Raw genomic sequence first — 21,884 nt, forward strand, 5'->3', positions numbered from 1 at the left:
CAGTGCAAGGAAAGGCGACGGCTGGTCCTGGCGAGGGGCAGGAGGTAAGTAAGTACCTGCCTTCTGCTCAGAAGTCTGACTCTACCCAGGGTTTCTGTAAGTTTCTGCGAGCATTTTGTGATAAGCGTTTATAACTTTGCTGCGATTCTTAATTCTAAATGTTGTAACTACACATTTAAAAAAAAAAAAAAAAAAAAAAACTTGGTTAAACTGAAGCAATCCTTCTTTTAAAAGATACTCTTTAGAGTCAATCTTTAAGTAAAGTATTATTTCAGGTACCGTCGGGGAGGGACGAGGATACACCAAACAGAAGAACATTCTGCTCTGCAAATACGACAGAGGCTGGAGTACACAGTAAAAGCCAGTATCTTTACTTTAGTGAATGCAGGATACAAATATTTTACAACAACCTCTAGCATTTTCTTAACCATTTGATAAAAAGTTCACTAGAATATTTATTGTATATTGAAGAAAAAACAACACATTCAGGGAAAAAAATTGAGATTAACTTATTTTTTTTCTTAAAAGATTCATCTCAAGGATGGCAACAAAGTCCAGCTTGTGCCGCCAAACGGCTTATCATCATTAAACCGTGAACAGCTTCTTTGTGAACTGTTGACTACAAACATTTACCAAATACATAAATCTCTTTTAAAAAAGCCATTTTAAATATAGCAAAGCAGTGTTCTCTTGCACAGCAAAGTGAAGAAAGTTTCTACTAAGATTTAAATGTTTACATTTGTTAAGTCTTTCTTTCACATTCTAATTTAACTTCTTCCCATGATCAATTGTTAGGAGTCATTATGTTCCTTATTTACTATGTATTTCTTGTGCGCACAGTAATTTGTACGTTTCTGATGCATTAGTGTCCTTTAAGTAAAAGGAAAGGCTAAAGCATTTTTCTCTGACGAATCCCTGATTACATACGTCCTCTTAAATACTATCAGTGAGAGCTCAAAGATGGAGAGGTGATTTGTCACATTAGAAGATGAAAATCTTATGTCATTCAGCCTTGAATGGGTTCAAAATAGAATTGGATCCCCCTGCAACTTCGTTCAGTATATTTACTTTAAAAAAAGTATTCTTTTAACTGTTGAAATATCTGTGCTATGTCCTTTTTTTTTTGTACAAAACACTTTTACAGTTTCTAAAAAAGTATGTTTCAAAGTTAGCTATGTGTGTTATTAAAAATCAGAATTCCCATTTATTTAACGGCAAGAGATTTCCCACTGACGGGGGAGGTCTTCATAAAGACTTGGTCTGTTGAGTCTGTTTGTTAGAGGGTTTGGGGCAACATGTTAACAGTCTCAGTATCAATTCTTAAGAACTGATTTTTTTTTTTTTTTGGAATTAGTTGGTGCAATTTCATTATAAATGCTAACCTTTAACTTTTTTCTTTAAGAAAACAGTAATAGTACTGTTTAAAAACCTGCATAGAAATAAAGACTATTGTGATACAGTCAGCAAAGCCATCTTATAAGGCACACAAGAAAATAGACAGTAAATGTGAATGCAGAACTCCCACTCAGATGTACAGCAAAGTTCATATATGTGCATAATAATGAAAAAAAATCACATAACTTTTCAAAGCATTAAAAGGTTCTCTGAAGTGGTAAGTGAATTAAATCACTTTGGAAATAATAGAGTTGCCATTAGCAAAAGGGACTGGTTTCCTCTGTAGGGTTTTGTAAACTAGTAACTAACGCTGGACTAATGCGGACTGATTTCCAGTGATAAGTGCCTGAAAGAAGGGGAACCAGTAAGTTTTAAAGTTACTGTGACAACAACAGACCTGTTTTGCAATGTCTGTAGTAACTTTGTTCTTCAGTCACACCTTAAGCAAGCAGCTGAGGAGGGAGCTGGCTGCACTGGACTTCCATTTCTAAAGAACGCTTTAGTTTAGTATTTTTTATTTATTACAGATTTAAAAATAAATAAAAGCCCAAATTTTATTAATAGGGTTAATTTTAAAGAGTTTGGGGTAAAAAAAAAACAGCATTGTTCCTTTTTTTCAAAATTAGAGCTACCAGCAGTAAGATTTGTATCTTTTCAGCATGGTTCCAGTAGGAAGGAATAGTTCACAAGCGCAGGAAGATGAGAGACACAGCAAGGATTTGAGAACAGATGAGAGAGATTGCTGCAGCACGGTAAGAATGCTTGCCAATACAAAACCAGTTCTACCCAATGAAGTTGGTATAACTTTTTGTATACCAGATTTGGGGGTTCTCAGACACTTGCTGCACGGAGCCGCCTTTTACCAGCTCACAGGGCAGGTAGGGATCAGTCTGACGCCACCACTGTCACTGGCCCTCTAACGCCGGTTACAGCACAGCCAGGCCGCGCGGACCCCGGGGACGGAAATGTCCTGCTACCGGATAAATCAGAACAGATCGAGAACTTTCACCAGCCGGGGTTTATAACACGATGGGCCTCGGGCCTCCTTGCTCTTTTTCATGGAAGTAGCAAAGAGGAACAACATATTTCTGAGGCTGCGGTTTTATCCCAAACCACTTACCACTTAAAAAAACCTTTTGTGCTCATTTGATATGTGTTATCTCCCTATCATGAGAAATCAGGTCAAGTTTTTCCACTTTTTTTTTCCTCCTCAAAAGAGGCAGTTTTAAAATGATGCCTTAAAATGTGTTGTAACAGATTTTTTAATATTTATGCAGGATGAACTTAACACCAGATTTTTTTTGCCACTTTGCTATTTATATACATATATATAAAATGTATAATGAAGCTTAACCATACAGCACAGAGATTACAATTTAACGGCACACATTCACCACCAGTGAGGGGGACAACCCCTTTATACACCCTCTGAAAAATCTGGATAATAATATTAATAATAATTAAAATCCAAAGAAAGTACAGTATATTTAACAAAATAGTAAATATTAAACAGTGAATACTCTACTTAATAAGGACCTCGCCTTTTTTCAAGTTGGCGTCAATCCACAAAAATATACTTTTTAATCTGGTGAACGTACAATACATAGGTACTTACACCAAAGGTGATAATATATTTAAGATGCTATATACACAAAGAGTTTGGCTCAAATTTAAATTTACATATAAGTGTTCATGGCTTATTTTTCCCCCAAGATTCCGCCTGCAAGTTTTTCCTTTTCATCTTTGAAAGCAAAAACTAGAAAGTCAAAATAAGATAAAACTATACTCTACAAAAAAGCTACAACATACAGCTTTGGCTTATATAAATAATTCATAGCAGAATGTGTTCAAAAGTACTGTATATAACTTTATATATAGTCTTCAATTCATTAGGGTATTGTTTTCTTTAATATAAAATATACATGAGCTAAAATCCGTTTCTATATTTTTCAAAGGTATGAACGTAAAAAGAAATTTGTCAAACATATTCCAATTATAACTTAATATATTAATTTTATTTTGTTAATGTTCTATCTTCTAGGCTAATATTTTCTGAATATTTCATGCGAGTTCTCTATGTCTCTCTTTCACTTTTATTAAAAAAATCACTTCTTTGACCCAATACATTATTTTTTTTTTTTTTTGCACGTGCAAAACAAGATTTTGTTTTGTGTTTTTTATAGCATCAGCCCTTCTCCATGCACCCTCTGCAATAGAGACCCATGCCAGGTTGGGTAATATAAAGGTCATTTTATGTACAGTATTGCTTTCTTCTTCCTGCTTTTCTACTGCTCTGCTGCTACAAAGCATTATTTCTTAACTACAAGTAACCATACAGCTTTAATAAAACACACAGGGACATTACTACAGGCGAGCCCTCTTGGTTTCTGCAATCTAGTGTGGTAGGATTATAATATGGGTACAACGTTTCTTTGCAAAACAGGTTATATTATTAAAACAACAAGTCCAGGTAAGTGCCAGACTAGATCAATACCTATAGGATTGTTCTGTTACATTTTTACCATGGGACATCTGCAGCTATACAAGAAGTTTGTAATAAGTGCCTGATGATTTTGTGTATGCTACACACACTAGCACATATATATGCATGTGAAGATATATATATGCATGTATGTATATACATATAAATATACTTATTTCACGTCCTTATTTATAAATTTAGATATGTCAGGACAGTTCATTTTGAGAACACAAAACTGAAGAGGCAGCACTGCAAGTTTATGTCACCCATGTGTCCATCCTCATTCGTTTTACTGATGGACTCTCTCTATCTTCTGAATTTGGTGGCCTTCCCAGCACAACGGGTGAATGGAAATCACTTCTGGGGTCTTCCCGGTCACTGCCATCGTAGGAGCTGCTGGAGCTGCTGAGACTGTCGACAGGAGAGCGGCCCATTTCCTGCCGGGATTGCTGCTGCTGCTGCTGCGGCGGCGGCGGTGGTGGCTGTTGCTGCTGCTGTTGTTGTGGTGGTGGTTGTTGTTGTTGTGGGAACCCAGAGGGAGTTACACGGTCCCGGGGAGGTGAAATTGGTTCAGATTTTATGTTGATGTTTTGGTTGGTATTAATGGATAAATTTGAACCCTGAGATAGCTGGCTGCCACTACTGTGAAAAAGAAAACCAAGGGAAATAAGAAATAAGAAAACAACAGGAGAAAGGAAAAAAAAAAAGACAATTCATGTGTGTCTGTACGAGGGTTTGGTCTTCCAGTTCCACACCCTCAAAATGAGTATGTAAATAAATGCAACTTACTTCAGTGAAGAAACAAAGCTGATAAAAGCATCAATTAAAGGTCTGAACTGTATTTATAAAACAAACAGAACTATTTCATATTTCCAAACATTTAAGATAACCATGTAGGTATCTTCCTTGTAAGAAGATGGGCCTGAAAGGATGCAGCTTGTTGGCCCAAGTACAGAACTGAACTCACAAACAGGATAATAAAGATAAAACATCATTACTCCTGCAACAAATGAGCAAACTTGGACGGCAACGCACACAGCGTAACAGAAATGAAATCAAAGTGGTAGTGTGCTGAATATTTCCCAGTGAAGATTATTCAACTTAGTCAAAGTGGTAGAAGCTCCCACCTGGATGTAAGACCATAATAACATCAAATTTACTTACACAAGAGAGCTGAGGGCTGCTGGACCTAGATGGTGCTGCTGCCAGGCAGATACCTGCCCTAAAGATAGCATTCCCGGGGAGTTAAACCCCTGTAAGGCAGACAGGTCTGCACTAGTCAAGGAGTAATCTAAGAGGGAAAAAAACAAACAAAATAGTTAATACATTTTCTTACACATATATACACCCACATACATACAAATTTAAATACATCTGTATATGCAAGTGTAGAACTACATAGTTATATATGTAAGTACATATATAGAGAGAGTTATATATACTTACATATACACATGTATTTAAATTTGTATGTATGTGTATGTATATGGATTCTTTTAAGCCCACAGGTACAACACAGTTATGCACATTATCTAGCATGCCTTACACCAAGCAAAGTATTTCCATTTCCTGAAGATTTTAGTCTGTCTGGAAATTTCAAAATAAAACAAAAAGGGAAGAATTAATACAAGTCATTAAAAGACAAGGGCGTTTCTTGCACTGAACTTAAAGAAAGCCTGGCTCTGGTTCAGTTCTAAATAAAACACACAACCCAGACAGGAGGCAGTGGCTAGGCAGACGCTCACAACACACATGCCTCTCGGCTGGCTCATCTGTTACAAAGCAAAGCCCTCACACTCCCACAAGCTCTATCCGACCCAAAATGCTGCTATTTGCCTGGCTCCCAGGGCAGGCAAAGGGACCGGGAAAGGCAGGGAGCGATGCACCCGCTGCTGCAGCCAGGGAAGGAAGCACACGGGGAGCTGGGGATGCTCCCAGCCATGGGCTGACCCAAAGCCGCTGCAACTGGAATCCTTCACAAGCCACCGCTCCGCTGATCTGTGCAGCCCCACTGCAAACGATCGCGTTCTCCCTCCCTCTCAATAGTCTCCCTCTATGTATGAATGAGCAGTCATCTCTCTATCAAATAAATGTTAAGAAGCCTTTTTCATTAAAGGAAAAATATCATTATTTAGAAATACAATTTAAATGGATACTAGAAAAACAGCACATATTTCTAATCAACAAGCAGGGACTGGCTGTTATTTCTGGCTAGGCTATAATGCTCAGCTAGTTCTCGCTTTTCCTTCACACATGGGAAGATATTTTCACATTATCATTATCACTTATGCTTTTCTTTCAAGTTTTAAAACAAAGCTGCAAACACTTCTCTGCTTTTAATTATTCTGTAATACAGCTTCCAGAAAATAATTTCTGGTCTCCTGAGAATTATTTTACACTTCCAGCAGATGAACCAAAAATTCCACTGAAGTAGGTTTTATACAAAATATGTGTTGTAGCACTGTCCTAACATGACAAAACCATTATTATTAAAGAAAGATTGTTTCTCTTGAGATAAATTTTCTAGAAGAGCTTCCCCATTCTCCTCCATCAGCTTGTCTCCTGTGGACAACTTTCAGGCTCCCTTTCATGGCCTGTGGAGAAAGGCAAGCCCACTGCAAGGGTCTTCATGAAGACCTTGGGAGCCCCAGAGAATCCCCCAGCAGGTGAAGCTACGTAAGCTGCCTTTTTATTTATTTATATTCCTTCCCAGTTGATGCCATTTTTATTGAAACTCTGAAAAAAAATCTCACTAAGCATTTCTGCATGGATACAGAAGGAATTTTTCCCAAGCTGATCAATCCAAAGCCCTTTTGCAAAACAAAAGAAATCCCCAACTTTTTTTCCTTTTAAAAAGAAAAAAAAAAAAGCTTCATTCTTCTTTTCTATAAATTCAGCCCTCCGATCACTAGGATACACTTGCACTCAGTAACATGCAGAGCAACCAGAGCTGTGACAGGCTGCAAGGAGAGCAAAGGTAAATGCCCGAGATGGATGTGCTGTTCTGTGCCAATGGGATTTCCGTGTTGAGGCAAACGTTTGCAGGAGTTAGGTTCCATGTATTTATTGTTTCTTTGCAATTACAGCTTTTATGGGAATGGACAATTCACTTTTGGTGCTTTAGGTAGAAAGGGGCTGATGGCAGAGGTTAGAAGAGATACTTTTCCTAACATTACATATGCCATTGCACAATCAGCGAGCTGCATTATCCTTCCCCTAAATGATGGTATATCCGCTGGCAGTAAAAGCAGGATACCAGTTTCCATGCGAGTGGCTAGGTGCAGCATGAAAAAGCCACCCTGACGAGAGAGTGCCTTCGACGTGATGGAAACCACTGCTGCCGCTGTGACCTCAACAAGCAATGAGACGCCTTTGAAATTTATGTCTTTGCAAAGCAACCGGCGTAAAACCACTAATATAATTTAGGTGATGGTTACATATGTTTTGCTCTGCTGAAGTATAAGTTACTATTTAACTGATCTCTGCTCTTTTGAATACTTAAAAACATGTCTAGAAAGTGCTAGAACAAATACCTCAGCTTCCTCCGGCCCTTCCTCCAGCAACCTGCAGGGAGAATACTTCTCCAGCAAAACAAGTGATACAGACTAGCATCTTCACGCAAGGCTGATAGCCAACATTTTAACCAAGAATCTAAGGGTTAGATCTACCCTTTACATCCCTGAAAAAACCTAACCAACCCCCCCCAAAAACAAGTTAGGTATCTAAGTTTTATCTTAGTCCTTGAACTGCAAGACTGAAGTTGTTATGTAAGGGATGACTTCCCTGACAGTACTTAGATGACAGTCTGTCTGGTTTCAACAAAATTTCTTTGCGCAAGTCCCCTGAAAGGCTCAGTCCAATAGAAACAAACCCTAAAGGCTCAAAGTTTTTCACAAAATACGGCGCTACCCAAAGGAGATGTGCTGCCTTGTAAAATCATATCCTAGTGATAACAGAACAGGTCCGTAGTGCAGGATCCCAGCTTCAGTTCTTTTTGCTGCTTCCCGAGATTCAGGCTACAGCCCCTTTCATTCCATCCCCAAAGCCTGTTTTAGCCACCAGGTTGTTCCAGATGAGGGGGACACAACACTGCTGCATGGGTCAACGTCACACTGCACCAGAGAATGAAGGGATTTGTTAGGCGACAGGGAAAACAACCTGAGTTCAGGTCCCGGCTCAGAAGACCATTTGTTTACTTTAAACAGCCATTAGATGCAATAAACAATCTTTGAAGTAAGAATCAAAATGAAACAGAGCTTTATATTCAGCAAACTCACGGTTAAGCTCACAGTCTGAAACAAGCCACCAAGCACAATTCTTCACTCTGCTCATTACACTGCTATTGCAACCCTGCCTTCTCCTTCATTCACATCTTTAGACTTTAACCCCCCTCAGGGCAGTGATTATTTGCATAAATGTTTAACAATTTAGTTGGGTACTACCGCAGTATAAATATTTACTATTACTGATGACTAAACAGTCCCTCTCAAAATGCAGACCTCAGGCACGCCAAGCACTGTTTGGGGCAGCGTTTCTGAGGCCAAACCAATGCACAAAATTGTTAAAAGGGACTAAATATCAGTTAATGAGCACATTAATAGAGTTGGAGGTAAGGGAAGAAAGACAAACCAAAACGATCTGAATTTGTTTAGGAGGAAGATGGCCACAAATATACACCAATAACTGTATGAAGTCATAAAGTAAAGAGTTTCAAAGCTATGAAATGGACCAAAATGTATATACAATCTAGTCTTTTGGGGGTGAAAATGATTTTAAGTGGATGGCATAATTTATCTTCTCCATCTGTCAAAATTACAGATTCTTGATGGCTTCCTTTCTTGGAAAGAAGCAAACAAAACTGTAAAACACACTGAAGTTCTCACTCAAGTTCTAGCCATTTTCTACAAACCTCAAAGATTTTTGGGCATGTCCTGACCTCTGCACAAGGATAAGACCATTAGGTCATTGATACGAGACCAGCAAAGGTGCTAAATGAACGATCACACACACACTCAATAACCCGATGCTATCCTTCTTTTAATGTTTCTTACTGGGCCCTCGGGGGTTTTTTCACCATCCTTCTGTCAAGAAAAAGAAAGATCTCAGCTGCCAACTGCTAAGTCTAAGATTTCACTACCCACAGGAACACTTGACAGCTCATAAAACAAGATAAGTTCACCGCTGCCCACTCAAAAAGGACATTGCTTTGTTTAAACAATGCTTAATTTTTATTTTAAAATGTTTCATGCCTTATTTTTTCTGTTGCTCAGTTTCACAAAGCTCAGCGTGCATTAAAAATGCTTCAAGTCCCTGGGCTCACAAACAGTGTTCATATACTCAATGCTGGAAAAGGCTCCATTAAGAATTTTCATTGCCTAAGACTATGCCATCAAAGAAATATTTACCCTTTCGTTTGCAGAGTATTTAGCATGACTGGATGTTAATGCTAATCAGAGCATATCATAATGTAAATAGTAAAATTAACTTTAGATTTGGGAGGAACAACGGGACTACGTGGAGGTCAGCAATAGGATTCTACCAAATTGCCAAAGTTTAGAGATGACAGACACCCAGTAACGTTCAAATCTCACGAGGGAAGTTCAGAGTGGCCCACACAAGTTTGGTAAACCTCGGGAGGTTTGCCCGAGAAGCCTTTCCAAACAGATTCCATCAAAACCCCACCTAAAGCATAGGGAAGGGTCACTGAACTTTGCAAGATGATAATGCATTGCTGTTTCTTTGGCATTTCTGGGGCTCCATAAGGAAAAGAGCTCAATTTCTTCCTGGCACGTCCCTCACTGGTTCCTGAACGTCTCCTGCCTGCCAGCTACCTTCCTACAGCCATCAACGATGATATGGGGCTAGGGAAGAAAAGCTACCAGGGAATTTCCTCTGCTGGAGATGTGGCTCGCCCCAGGCTCATGGGAAGAGGAGGAGAATGCTCCAGGCTCTTCTGTCAAGCCTGAGAGCCGAAGTTGAGCAGCTATAAATAGAAGTTCCCTAGCGCAGCTCAGTTGCTAAGAGCTATCATTGCAAAGAGAGAAGCAATTCTTTTTTTTTTTAAATCTGAAAACCTACCAAACAACATTTAAATACTAATATTGCCAAAGCAATGCTCCCCAGTTCAAAAATTCTTGTTTAAGAAATTACAGCACTTTAGTTTGAATGTCTAAGTTAGACTTCACCTAAAAAGACTGGTGAATGAGGGAATTACTTCCTCTATTGTCCTTTAGGTTTTTAACTAATGCCTCTGACTTACAAAATTTATTCAAACTCATCTGCAACGTAATTTCTCTGAAGATGCATTTGAAAATTAAACTGTGCATCATAGATCACAGTAATCAACCTGAGGCCATCGTGGCTCTAAGGTTGCAGTCCTTCAAGGAAACGGTTACAAAAATTCCTTTACCGATTCTACACAGGGTCTGTAACAAAAACAGAACTTTTGAGACTGAAGTCAAAGTTTACTGTTACAGAAATAAAGCACCACCACATCCTGAACTACTTTCCAACAAAAGGACAAACTAATTACCAGTTACATTATCAAATTCTTTGCATCATACCCAACTTGGATAGAAAGCAGCTTTAAGACCCAACAGGTAACAGATGGACCTCCAAAGGTCACATGCTGGCCATGTCCTCCGGCAACTCCCCATCTCACTCTAGCTAAAACTACTGAAGAGGAGGAGCACTATGTCGATTTTGTACATCTGGGCTTTTTTGTAAACTGAAAATCCCCAAAAAAGAATCTGCTTCCTTTGTGCTGTTGGACTTGAGCAGAACAACACTGAAGTTGGCTGAAATACCAACTATTGCTTCAACCTGAAATATTTCAGTTCTCAGACGGAGAGCTTGGATACTACTGCTATACGCAATGCATTTCATTGCATCTCCTCTTCTGTATTCAGCTGCGCGCAACCTAAATGACTGAAAGCTTCTTCCTGATGCAAGTCTCAACATTTACACATTTTACATGCTAAAAGCTCATTTTTGATGAATAAGAGCCTTCATCTGAACTGAATAGGAAAATAAAGTGAAGTGTCACAGAAATGCAAATTTTATGGGCTCATGAATCACAAAAGCTTTGTACATCTGACAAATTGAGCCACTTATGAAAAACAATGCTTACCAGTGTTGTAGGCAGTAGGCATGGCCGAATACACCAGTCCCTGCGGAGGCAAGCTTGGAGTTGTCACAGACACCACAGGGGTAGCAAGAGGCTGTGTAGACTGAGAACTACTTATCCTTTGGGTATTCTGTAAATGATTAAAAATAACAATGTCCTGTGATATCAGTTAGAACAATGGAAAATTATGTGTTATTATAAAAATAATATTCAATTAAATATGCATTTCTTTGCCTTATTTCTATTTAAGCACATATCCTTTTTGTCTGGATGGCTTTTCTTCTACAAAACATTTCAAACGCTAAACCAAATTGATCTTGGCAAACTGAAATGGAAAATGAATCAATATTCACTGGTCGCCCTCCCCTGCACGCAGATTTCAGTGTTAATTTGAGTTACAGGACAACCCTACAATTTTCAGAAGTTCTTAAGTGATTTAAATGTTTTAAGTCTCATTTTTAAAGGGGATTTAAGGCACATGGTGAGATGCAATTCTATTAGAAATCTCTTAGATTCCCATTTTCCAGTTGCTTATCTGATTTGCAAGATTTTAGCTGTCAGCTTTGGCACTGTGCTAACTGCACCTGTACTAAAAGAAAAACAGAGATCTTTTAAATTTTTGTGTTGATAAGACCTCGGTGATAAGATAATTCCGCAGTTCCCATGGTTCCTGAGAACCTGAAAGTACTTATTATAATGCAGATATGTTTCAAAGCACATGACATTTCAGTTCACACAGAGCAACTGTGCTTTTTGACAGGAAAAACAGCTAAACTATACCGTCTCAGATGATCTCTTCTGTCTAACTGTAGGCGTGAACTGGCTTTTTAATAACAGTCTTTACATGCCATATACTGGAATGAACATCTGTAGCAAACATATCACTCAAATTAAGCCCTTCAACAAAATTTGCTGTTTAGAAAATTGCATATTAAAGGTTTTACTTAAATATTGTGGTGAATACCATCAGACAGCAAAGCTACTCTGCCACAAAATGCACTGTTATTCATGAAGGCAACTTTAAATCTTTTTTTCAAAATATGCAGTTCAACAGCATTTAGCCTTGCCAGATGGTGACAAGAGCAGGCGACACTGCATTTTTATTTTTAAACAAGACATGCTTACAGTTTTACCCTCAGAAATCTTAACTTTACTTTCCCTGTATTCTGTATTTCTACATTCTCAAAGAGACATTTGAGATTAAGGGAGCTAAATTTCAAACTATTTTAAATGTGTTTTTTTAAAGCAGCTTTCCCTCTATCTCTGAAAAAAATGTTTGCTATAATAGCAGCTTTTCAGCTCTTTGGGAGAATTTAATTTCCTAACTTTAAATGAATGAGGGAACCTCATTACCTTTTCTCATTTAGGACAGACATACAAATATTTCAGTACCTCCAGTACTTTATTTTTTTCTCCACTCTGATCTTGAAAGAGTGAGCAACATTAAAAATGCATGTTTCCCTTTATAATAGTAATGGAAAGAGCAGGTACAGAAAGATGGCTCTACTCAATTTAAGCCAAAACTTGTGAAGATGAATTCAGGGCTATCAATCCTGGACTTGTTCCTCCCTCAGCTACAACCTTCTGATCGCCGTTTTATCCGGATGCTGTGGCAAGCTCACCACTGAGTCTCATAAACAAGAGTCTGGAGACCATTTTGGTGTTTTTCAGCAAAGAGGTACCTACTCCGCTGCACAGTTCCTGCATTTCAAAAGCCCTACAGTCAAAGAGAAAGTCTCACTGATTTTCTATATAATTTATCCTTTTAAATCACTCAGGTACTTCTGAAAATGTCTGCTAGGCCAAGTTTATTTGATGTAAAGATATGTTATTGAAGCAGATCTTTGCGTCTGTCAGAAATAGACCTTTTTCCAAAGGCTTCTTGGATGGCAGCCTGTAAAGTTGGGATTAGTGTATAATGGAAAAGTTAGAGGAGCATACTGGGAAACAATCCAGACCAAAGGATTTCCCCGTGGGATTTGTTGGGTTTTTTTTTGTTTTGGAGTGGCTAATAAAGCTGGTTTTCTGACATGATTTATTTCTGAATGTAACTCCTAAACACTCAGCCATACAAAGCCACCGAGAAATATTCCGATGCGTCTAACATTGACTGTACTTGGAGATTCAGTCAATCAGAAAGATTCAAGACATCTTGCACAGTTTTTTTTTAACTGGTGCAAATGATAGCAGTAAGGGGAAGAATCTGATCCCTGCTCTGCTACTCTGCTCTCTCCTCTGCTTTACATATTCTAAGTATTTTTAGTTCCAGCCAGACAGAATTAATGTTCACAGACATGATTTGGAACTGTTTCCTAGCATTAATTAGCCTGATAAGGGAGGTAACATTACAGGTGTACTTCACACTTACTTACTATGTTTAGGAGCTGCTGTTTGAGGAAGATACTACTTTCCCTTCCCGTGTGCCCGTTTCCTAACGGATGAGCCCATCCTTACGGCCACTAGAGGGCCCACTGTACATATAGCATCCATAAGCCAAACACTCTTTGTTAAGGCACCCCATTTCACACTGCAAAGAGCGTAGCAATCCTGGCAGTTAGGAATACCTCAACTCAAATGATTTTACATCATTCCGATTACCGAGATGCATGCAATGGTATTTTTATTATTATTATTATTTTTTTTTACGTTGACTTAAAGTTCTACTTCTTGTACTGGAAGCCGGACACCTCAATAAAGGCGAGAAAAATATGCATGACACAGCTGTTTATCTCTGCTCAATTAGCAAGTCATTCCAATAAAATTTACAAAAAACTTCAATACTGGCTTTTTAAAATCAATTCCCCTTATTTACTTTTGTAAATTCATTGCTCATGTTTAAGGTTAAAAAAAAACAAACAGTCAAACAACAGCATGCATTCATTAAGAAATGTATCTAAATCACTACATTTCCCATGCTTTCATGCAACTAGAGCCTCGTATTAGCAACAGGTCCATGTTCAAAAACAAGTCAAGGTATACGATTTGCAGAATTCTCTGCGTAGCTTTACAATCTCTCTCTGATGCAGCACCTTCTGCATGATTTGTGCTACAGCAGCTTTTTTTTTTTTTTTGCAAACTGCTCTAAAAATAAGTTATGAATTATTTTAGCCTTATGTTATTTTCCAGACAGAATGCCAAATGTTAAAACCTTTTGGAAAAAATAGAAAAACACAAATCCCAAGAGTTTCCTGTCAAAACCAGAATATCTTTCCACTGGAAAAAGGTAGAATTCTTCTTTTGCAATTCTTTCTTTCTTTTGGTAAACAGGGAACACCCCTGTGGTTTGATAATGTCACGCAGGATGAAATAACTCTAAACTCGAAAAAGGTGACCTCACCAGCAATGATGTAATCTCCATGAAAGGAAGAGAAGTAATAGACGGCTTGTGTTACAATCTGAAGAACTTCATGAGTGAAGCCACCCTCTAAAAATATTTCAGTAATTTAGGGGTCCACTACTGGTTATTTGTATTTTATTAAAACTCAGTAAGTATCCTATACACATGGACAGTTACTCTGTAAGGCTCTTTTCCAATGTTCCCTCCAAGAAAAACAAAAAGCTTTTTTCAGGAAAAAATAGAAGTTTACAAATAGAAAATGCTAGACTTTGGATGTGTTGTCAACCTCAATCAGTGGGGTTTTGGTTTTGATTAAACAAATGTATTTTTGTCTGCTACCAAGGGAACACTGGAATTACATAAAATATGTAATGAAACTACAGTTAAAAAACTGTAGTAAAAGAAGTTTTCAGCATCTTGCTCTTTCTCATCAAACACGAGCCCAAACTCACCAACTCCAATTCATCCTCCTCCGACTGTACTCAGCAAACAAGAGGGATAACACAGTTACTAAGAATAGCATTGCTTTCAAAAATGAAAGAAAAAGTCACGTTTGTGCTTCAGGATTTTTATGTATTTTCATTAGTAATGTGAATTTGCCGCCTGATTCTGTAAATAACACTATTAGCAAGTATAATACGTTATGTAATCTGGATCAATTAATAAGAAATACTCTACTGAAAAAACACACCATGGCAAAATTAATGCAGAAAGAGCCAGTAAAAACAAGGACACGGCTACACACTGACATCATATGGAGATAGGGAACACATCAGTTTCTGGCTGAACTTATCCAGTAAACATCCAGCTCAGTAACAAAATATTTTTCATGTATAATAATTATGCCATCCAGGCACCTCTACTCTGAAATCTCTTTTCAATTTCCTCAAGAAAGACAGACAACAAACAAACTGAATTGTACGTCATTCTTGAGAATGAAACAATAAATATGTACTATATACTATAATGTTAGAACTACTGTATTACAAAAATTCTTCGTGTATCTATTTCTAATTAATTTAAAAGCATAATTTTCACTTTACAAATCAGTCAGTATATCTCCTTTTATCTTCTATACTTTCACATATTCCTAAAGAATCTAAAACTTTAATAAGTCTTAGGCCAAACCTTATTATATCTTCCGTTGCTCAGACTGATTTTGTATTATTTAACATTAATATCAGTAATGAACGTAACCACTCGTGGTATCTTGGAAACAAAGGACTGTACAGAGAGTGCTTATATTGTTTACATCCTGCTCCTTTTGGTTATGGTTCATCCTTCCATACACAGAGAGAAAGGAAACGAGCACACAGATGCTCAGAATTTCTACATGACAGTGAAAGACGAGGACCAAAGGATTTGGCCAACTAAATTAAAGGAAGAACTGAGTAACTCTTCCTGACGGACCTGTTCCGGCCTCTGTGCTGCGGCTGCCTCATGCCCGACACGAACCTCGTGCGCTATGCTAAACCTGGGCTGAACAAACATTACTACCAACATGCCAAACTGCACAGTAGTACTGAAAAGTAAACAAATATTTAGTCTCAGGGACTGACACTGATCCTCATTACTCTTTTACGTCTTCATTGAAGACCTGACATCCAGAGGACATGAGAGGTCACATTCCAGCACACTATGCCAAACAAGGCATTCCTCTCAGACCATAATTTCCACAAAGCCACACTTCACACCCTACAAACATTACAACCTAGGAAAAAGAGATACAAGTGTGTTTTGGGTCACATTAATACAGTTCATGTTACCAGTAAGATCAACCATTTCTGCATAGTATAATGCATAATCCTTTTAAATACCCACCTCCCCAACCCAACAGACTTCTCAGTATGAACAAGTCAGAGATGACAAATCAAAACAACAAAGCTCAAATGTATGTCTCTAGGATCGCACTCTAACCACATTTAGGTCAGATGACTATTTTACACTTATAAAAAAAAAAAATCTTAAAATGTACTTTCTCTAAGGTAGGTATTTATTTATAACTTAGATTCTTATTAGTAAAATTTCTGAATACAAAGGCCTTTCTATTACTATAATGTATAGCAAGTATTTGAGATAGTTTGTTCCTGTGCATGGGAACAGAACATTTCATTTTTACCCTAAACCTAAAGCCAACTATAGAACAAATGTTTTAACTTACCAATGGTGGCATCATGCCCTTGCTGGAGGGTGGGATGACAACACGGAGGTCTGGTTTGCGATTGTTCATTCCAAGATTACCTCCTCCAGGTGGAGGCGGAGACTTTGTAGGCATGACTTTGCCTAAGCCATTCCCACCACCAGTAGTTCCAAGTAGACTCGGTGAAGCTCGAGAGTTCACAAAACCGTTTCCTGAAACGGGAAAAACAAATGCACCTTAAGACTGAAGAGAAGTAGTAATACAAAATTTTAGTGCAGATGTACAAATGGCATAATATTACTTTCATAAAATTTTCAATAGCAAACTTTTCACAATAGGAGCAGCACAGAATAATCAAACAAACAAGAAACACTTTGACCAAAAGATCAGTATGGTAGCATAGGTAAGTATAGTATATAGTAAGGCAGTATCACATCAAGGGCATATTGTGGCAGACTAAACGCTCCAAAAGACATATTGTCAAAGAAGTACTTCTAAGATCATCTGCTTTTATTATTTTGCCCTTTGAAGTTGTTCTAGGCGGAGCTGGCAAGAAAACGTGCACCCTATTTCACCCCCCAATCCCACAGAGAACGTGAATTACAGTGCATAGTTGCCTGTGTGAATAAAAAACAGCCCCTACAGCCTTCATTTCTAAAAAGGCTTCTTCAAGCATCTGCAAGATTCCAGGATCTATCCTCTAACAACATTAATTTCAGTCTCAAAAATATACACTGTCTGGTTATTATATTTAGCAAGGATGAGGAGAACAAATCCATTTTCTTAACATTCATTCCAAGATCTGGGCACAGACATACATGTCAGCTATGTCCATCCATTCACTTTACACAGGTCCTTCTCTCCCTTACTCCTGATACTCATCAAGGGAGAATTAGACAAGCCAAAGCCTCCAGGTGCTGACTGTTAGCACCGAGCTCTCCAAAGCATACTATGCTCAAGATACAGGCCTTAGATCACACTTAAAATAGGTCAGAAAAAAGTAACGGCACACTAAAGCAATTTTGTGCTTTAGTATTCTGTTTCCCTGTAGCAAGTCACACAGGCACCTATCGTGTTAATTAAAACATCCTTTCAGACAATCTTTTCGAAAGCTACATTCCAACAATTTTATCAGATTTACAGCAACAATTCCCAAAATACACACACCTTATTCAGCTGCAAATTAAAAAAAAAAAAAAAAAAAAGTTGTAAATGAGGGAATTTTACAACAGGGAGAGGCAAACTATGGTTCACACTACAGAACCTGTGTATATGTGTGTATAAATAAGTACAATTTATAATGAGATTATGTTTAGACTAACATTCCAGGTCTGAAAGTGGCCTTTACAGTCATAACTCAGGGGCAAGCCTATTGCACAAAGTTCGCTCTGTGTGAAATTCTCTTCTAATAGCCTGTAGCGCCATACTGGCATGAATGTTGTACCATTATTCTAATTTGAATAGGCCCCTGTGCCCAATCCAATTTTATCACATTAAGTACATGTTAATTTAAAGGCAATTAAAATAAGAAAGTTGTCAGTGTCACATTCTAGCATCTCTACCAAAATTTCTAACACCTTTAAAAGCTCATCAAGAATGAGGGACAATAAAATGTATCAGTAGGACAGTACAACACTTGATAAAGGTGACTGGTACTGATGAGGTACTTGGCTACCAAATGTTGAGAACCTGCAAACTCACAAGGATGTTAAGGAGGAAGCATCCTCTACTAGCACTGACCCTGGTTACACGGTGGGGGAGCTGCCAACCGCCATTGTCATCTTCTCCCTCCCCATCATAAATGGAATCCTGTGTCTTAATTTAATTTCTGTTTTATAAAGGTCTTGTAGAATATCCTCCGATCAAAGCACGGACTGCGTTATAATTCTTAACGTCAATCCTCTGTTTTTTTCCATAGTTAAATTCTTAAAACAACAAATTAAATTATAGCTAAATATTTTTAAAGAAAAAAAACTGAATGTGGGTGGAACTTGCTAATCTGAAAGTAGCAACCACAGTATCCTCATTCACATACGGACGAGCAGTAAATTCACAAGTTTAAGGTCAGCACTGCAAGTTCTGGCTTTACTTTGTTTGTGGATTTCCTACGCTGCCAAAGCCTGACCATACTTGGAGGATCTGATACATCGCTTGTGTTTTTCAAGGCCGAGGGAGGAGTTTTTTCCAAGTTAGTATTTTCCTGAAGCCTTTGTACAAGAGGTATGGGAATCCTTTTTGTGTGAGAATTCTACTGTTTTTCCTCAAAGATCATGCGGGAAAGTAAGGATACAATGACAGCAGAGAGAACTAAAAGTTTTTTATGTCAGTATTCTTCCCTCTGTATTAAGAGCCACTGCAAAAACATATTTCATTTTAACATTCTTTAGCAAGGAACAGCAGGATTTATTGGGATGCCTTAAGGTTGGTGATTAAATTTAGTTAAAGTGGCTGGAAAAGTTGCTTAGAGTTGAGAATACAGGCTAGAGCTGCATAGACTCTCGCTTGCTTGGAGAAACCTGGTAACTTTTTGTCAACTGTTATTTGTTGTGTTGCGATTTGCACGAGCTCCAGGAAAACAAAACAACAAGCTGAATCCACACAGACTGAGTTGATCTGTGAATTACTACTGCAGGTGTCCGGGTTGCTTTATTTGGTTAGGACATAAGAAAGCAAAAAACAGCATGTAAAATGAAATATGTAGAGAGAGTAATTACAACGTTAATGTTTTAAAATAGAGCCAGAGCCAGGCTGCATACACATCAGCTACACACAGTCTATGCAGCATCAGATTACAAGACAAATCTCACACAATGAATATGAGAGAGTACAAATTAAGTGGATCTGGGAACATATGTGAGGGAGTAAAAATTATTTGAAAATAGCATAAATTTGATGCAACTATATCCTAAAAAACTGTCACAGAATATTTCTTTTATCAAAATTACTAGTGTAATTTAAAGACCTTGTTATTAAAAAATACAGTCTCTGCTTGAATAATAAATACATTTTATTACTCACTAGGCCGTCAACATTACCTTATAGATATGGCAATGCTGTGGGTTTTGAAACTTCAGAACAATAACACTTTTTATAAACAATGGACTCCTGTGCAGTATTTTCATCTATCCTATGATGCCATTTCCTGCCCTCTGTTTTCAAGCATTTTGGTAGCTCATGTGTTAAATCTGGATAGTGTCTTGCTTCCACACCCAATACAGTCATTTCCTGCAGCCCTTATTACGAGGCTCTGCCAGTCCTTCAGAAACATTTCATGCTCTTAATGGTGCTGTCAAAAACAACAAACTTCTTGCCATTGCCTTCTCTGCACAGTATCATTCAGCAGCAGCGCAGGCAGAGTCAAAGCATTTGCTCTGTCAAAAGGCCTGAGCATTTTTTTAGAAGAAAATATGAGTGTTTAGAAAGTGTGTTAGGATGAGAAAAACAAAAGTGTCATAGATGTGCAATACTAGGGGTGTTAATTTAACAAAACAGCAGCCCTTTGATAGATGCTCTGTGCTTGTTCTTTATAACAAACACTGAGGTACCTACATCTATTACTCATATGCTAGGGCTACAAAAAGACTGTACAATATTCATTTTTATATGAAATTTGAAGTATTTTTTGCTGTTAAACATCTAATAAGAAAATCAAGTTACAAGTAAAGACTGAAAGGACAACTAAAAGCACAGTATTTCTTAGAGTAAGGTCATGAGCCAGAAACAGATAATGATTACAGGATGATGCAACTGCATGGCAGGTTGCCAAACTGAAGCTTTAATAACCCCATAAATTCCACTTACTATTTTGTATAATACAGAGGTTGTTTCTACCCCACTCACTATAGATCTTCCTCAAATACAATTACTTTTATGTTTAAAAACACTATCAAATTGAAAAATGGAAACAGGATGTAAAATCCTATGCAAGTGTAAATTAAAACTACTGTTTTTACTTCCATCACAACAGTTTTATTAAACTGTAATTCTTTAAGACAGACTACAAAAGCATTTTCAAAATACATATTTGGAAAACAGAGACCAATGCAGATGATAAAAGCCCTCAATTATAGGCGTAATTTTAAACAAATATGAAAATTATAATTTAATGAGATTCTATCATAATAAGCATTGCTAATGCCCGTTAGCCCACTTCTTGTTTGGTCAAAAACTTGATTTAACCTTGAAATAGCTTCTTTTCTGAAAATCTATACTAAAACCCGCCCATTTTAACAACTGTATACTAATGCCTTCAGAAACTTAATACTGCTTAATCTCATTTATTCTCCTGCAGTCCAAGATGTAGCATTCAATTATATCAGTCAGACTCATATTTCACTATATAAATCACATCACCTGAAAAAAAATGAACACACATGGATGGAAAGTACTCCATGTTCTTATTACAACTCTAGGAATATATTAGTGTCATTGATGCCATTAATCTTTTTTTGTGCTTCAACTTTGGAGAAACTGGATGGTTGTACATAGTTTTGGAAAATAATCATGGGCAACCAAATAAGCAATACAAGATGAAGTAAACATGAGAATTGTAGTACATAAATATTTATCCATCAAATAACTTCACATAACCTGACAAAAGATACATTATTTAGAAATTTCAAAGTAAACTGAAAATGGTGTTTAGCAAGAAGACATCATTTCAGTATGTGCACAGAATATGAAATAAAGTCTGTTTAAGAAAAATATTTACATGTAGGACCTTGAAAAAAGTATTACAAGTAAATACAACAATAGCATTTCTATGTGCCTTAATTGCTATAGTTGCATTTTGGGGGGAACGACAGCTCTAAACGGAAATTAAATAATCTGCAGTTTGTACCATTTTCAGACCTGCACAACAGAAATCGCTGCCAATTCTAGCAACACTTCAGAAAGCCTACTTTCTCCACTCGTTTTGGAAATACTTTATTATAACTTCTAGACCTTCTGCTTGTATGACCTGTAGACCTTCTACAGGATTAGGATTATTATTCAGAACACAGCAGCAAATTTAAAATGAAACATATTGCTTTTCTATCTAAACGTTATTCAACTGTGTGTGAAAAATTAGCAGTGGCAATTAGATGCCTTTTAGGTCATTTGTCAACTAAACTGTTTGCATTTAATGAAATCAGATTTTTACTTGCTGAACTTGTTGCTTTCTATACATTCTAGGCAAAGCCAGTGTAAAGAAGGGAGGACAGAATTGATATATTAACAGTTATCAGAACTTCGGAGGGCATGTGCTGCAGTATCAGGCCAAGCTGACATAATCTAAAGTTGAGACTTCACACAAACAGATATGCTGCAATACTTTCATCCAGCTGGTAGAGTAATAGTTTGTTATGCATGTGGCAAATTCCAACCAGAATTGTCTTGTATCTTCTCGTAAACCAGAAATTTT

The 21,884-nt window shown here is 37.5% G+C and overlaps 1 protein-coding gene across 5 annotated transcripts in view; it reads right to left on the reverse strand.

Moving 5' to 3' along the window:
- Positions 1-4,078: 4,078 nt before the first annotated feature.
- Positions 4,079-21,884, reverse strand: part of MEF2A (myocyte enhancer factor 2A) — a 93,264-nt gene continuing 75,458 nt past the window's right edge. For all 5 annotated transcript variants that reach the window (XM_067305911.1, XM_067305914.1, XM_067305913.1 and 2 more), the window contains 4 exons: positions 16,502-16,692; positions 11,007-11,133; positions 5,042-5,168; positions 4,079-4,519 (listed from right to left, as the gene is read on the reverse strand). In XM_067305911.1, coding sequence (XP_067162012.1) covers positions 4,135-4,519; positions 5,042-5,168; positions 11,007-11,133; positions 16,502-16,692 — 830 coding nt within the window. In that variant the 3' untranslated portion in view covers positions 4,079-4,134. The remainder of the gene's footprint in view (positions 4,520-5,041; positions 5,169-11,006; positions 11,134-16,501; positions 16,693-21,884) is intronic.

The sequence above is a fragment of the Apteryx mantelli genome, chromosome 15, assembly GCF_036417845.1.
Source record: "Apteryx mantelli isolate bAptMan1 chromosome 15, bAptMan1.hap1, whole genome shotgun sequence".
Lineage (NCBI taxonomy): Eukaryota > Metazoa > Chordata > Aves > Apterygiformes > Apterygidae > Apteryx > Apteryx mantelli.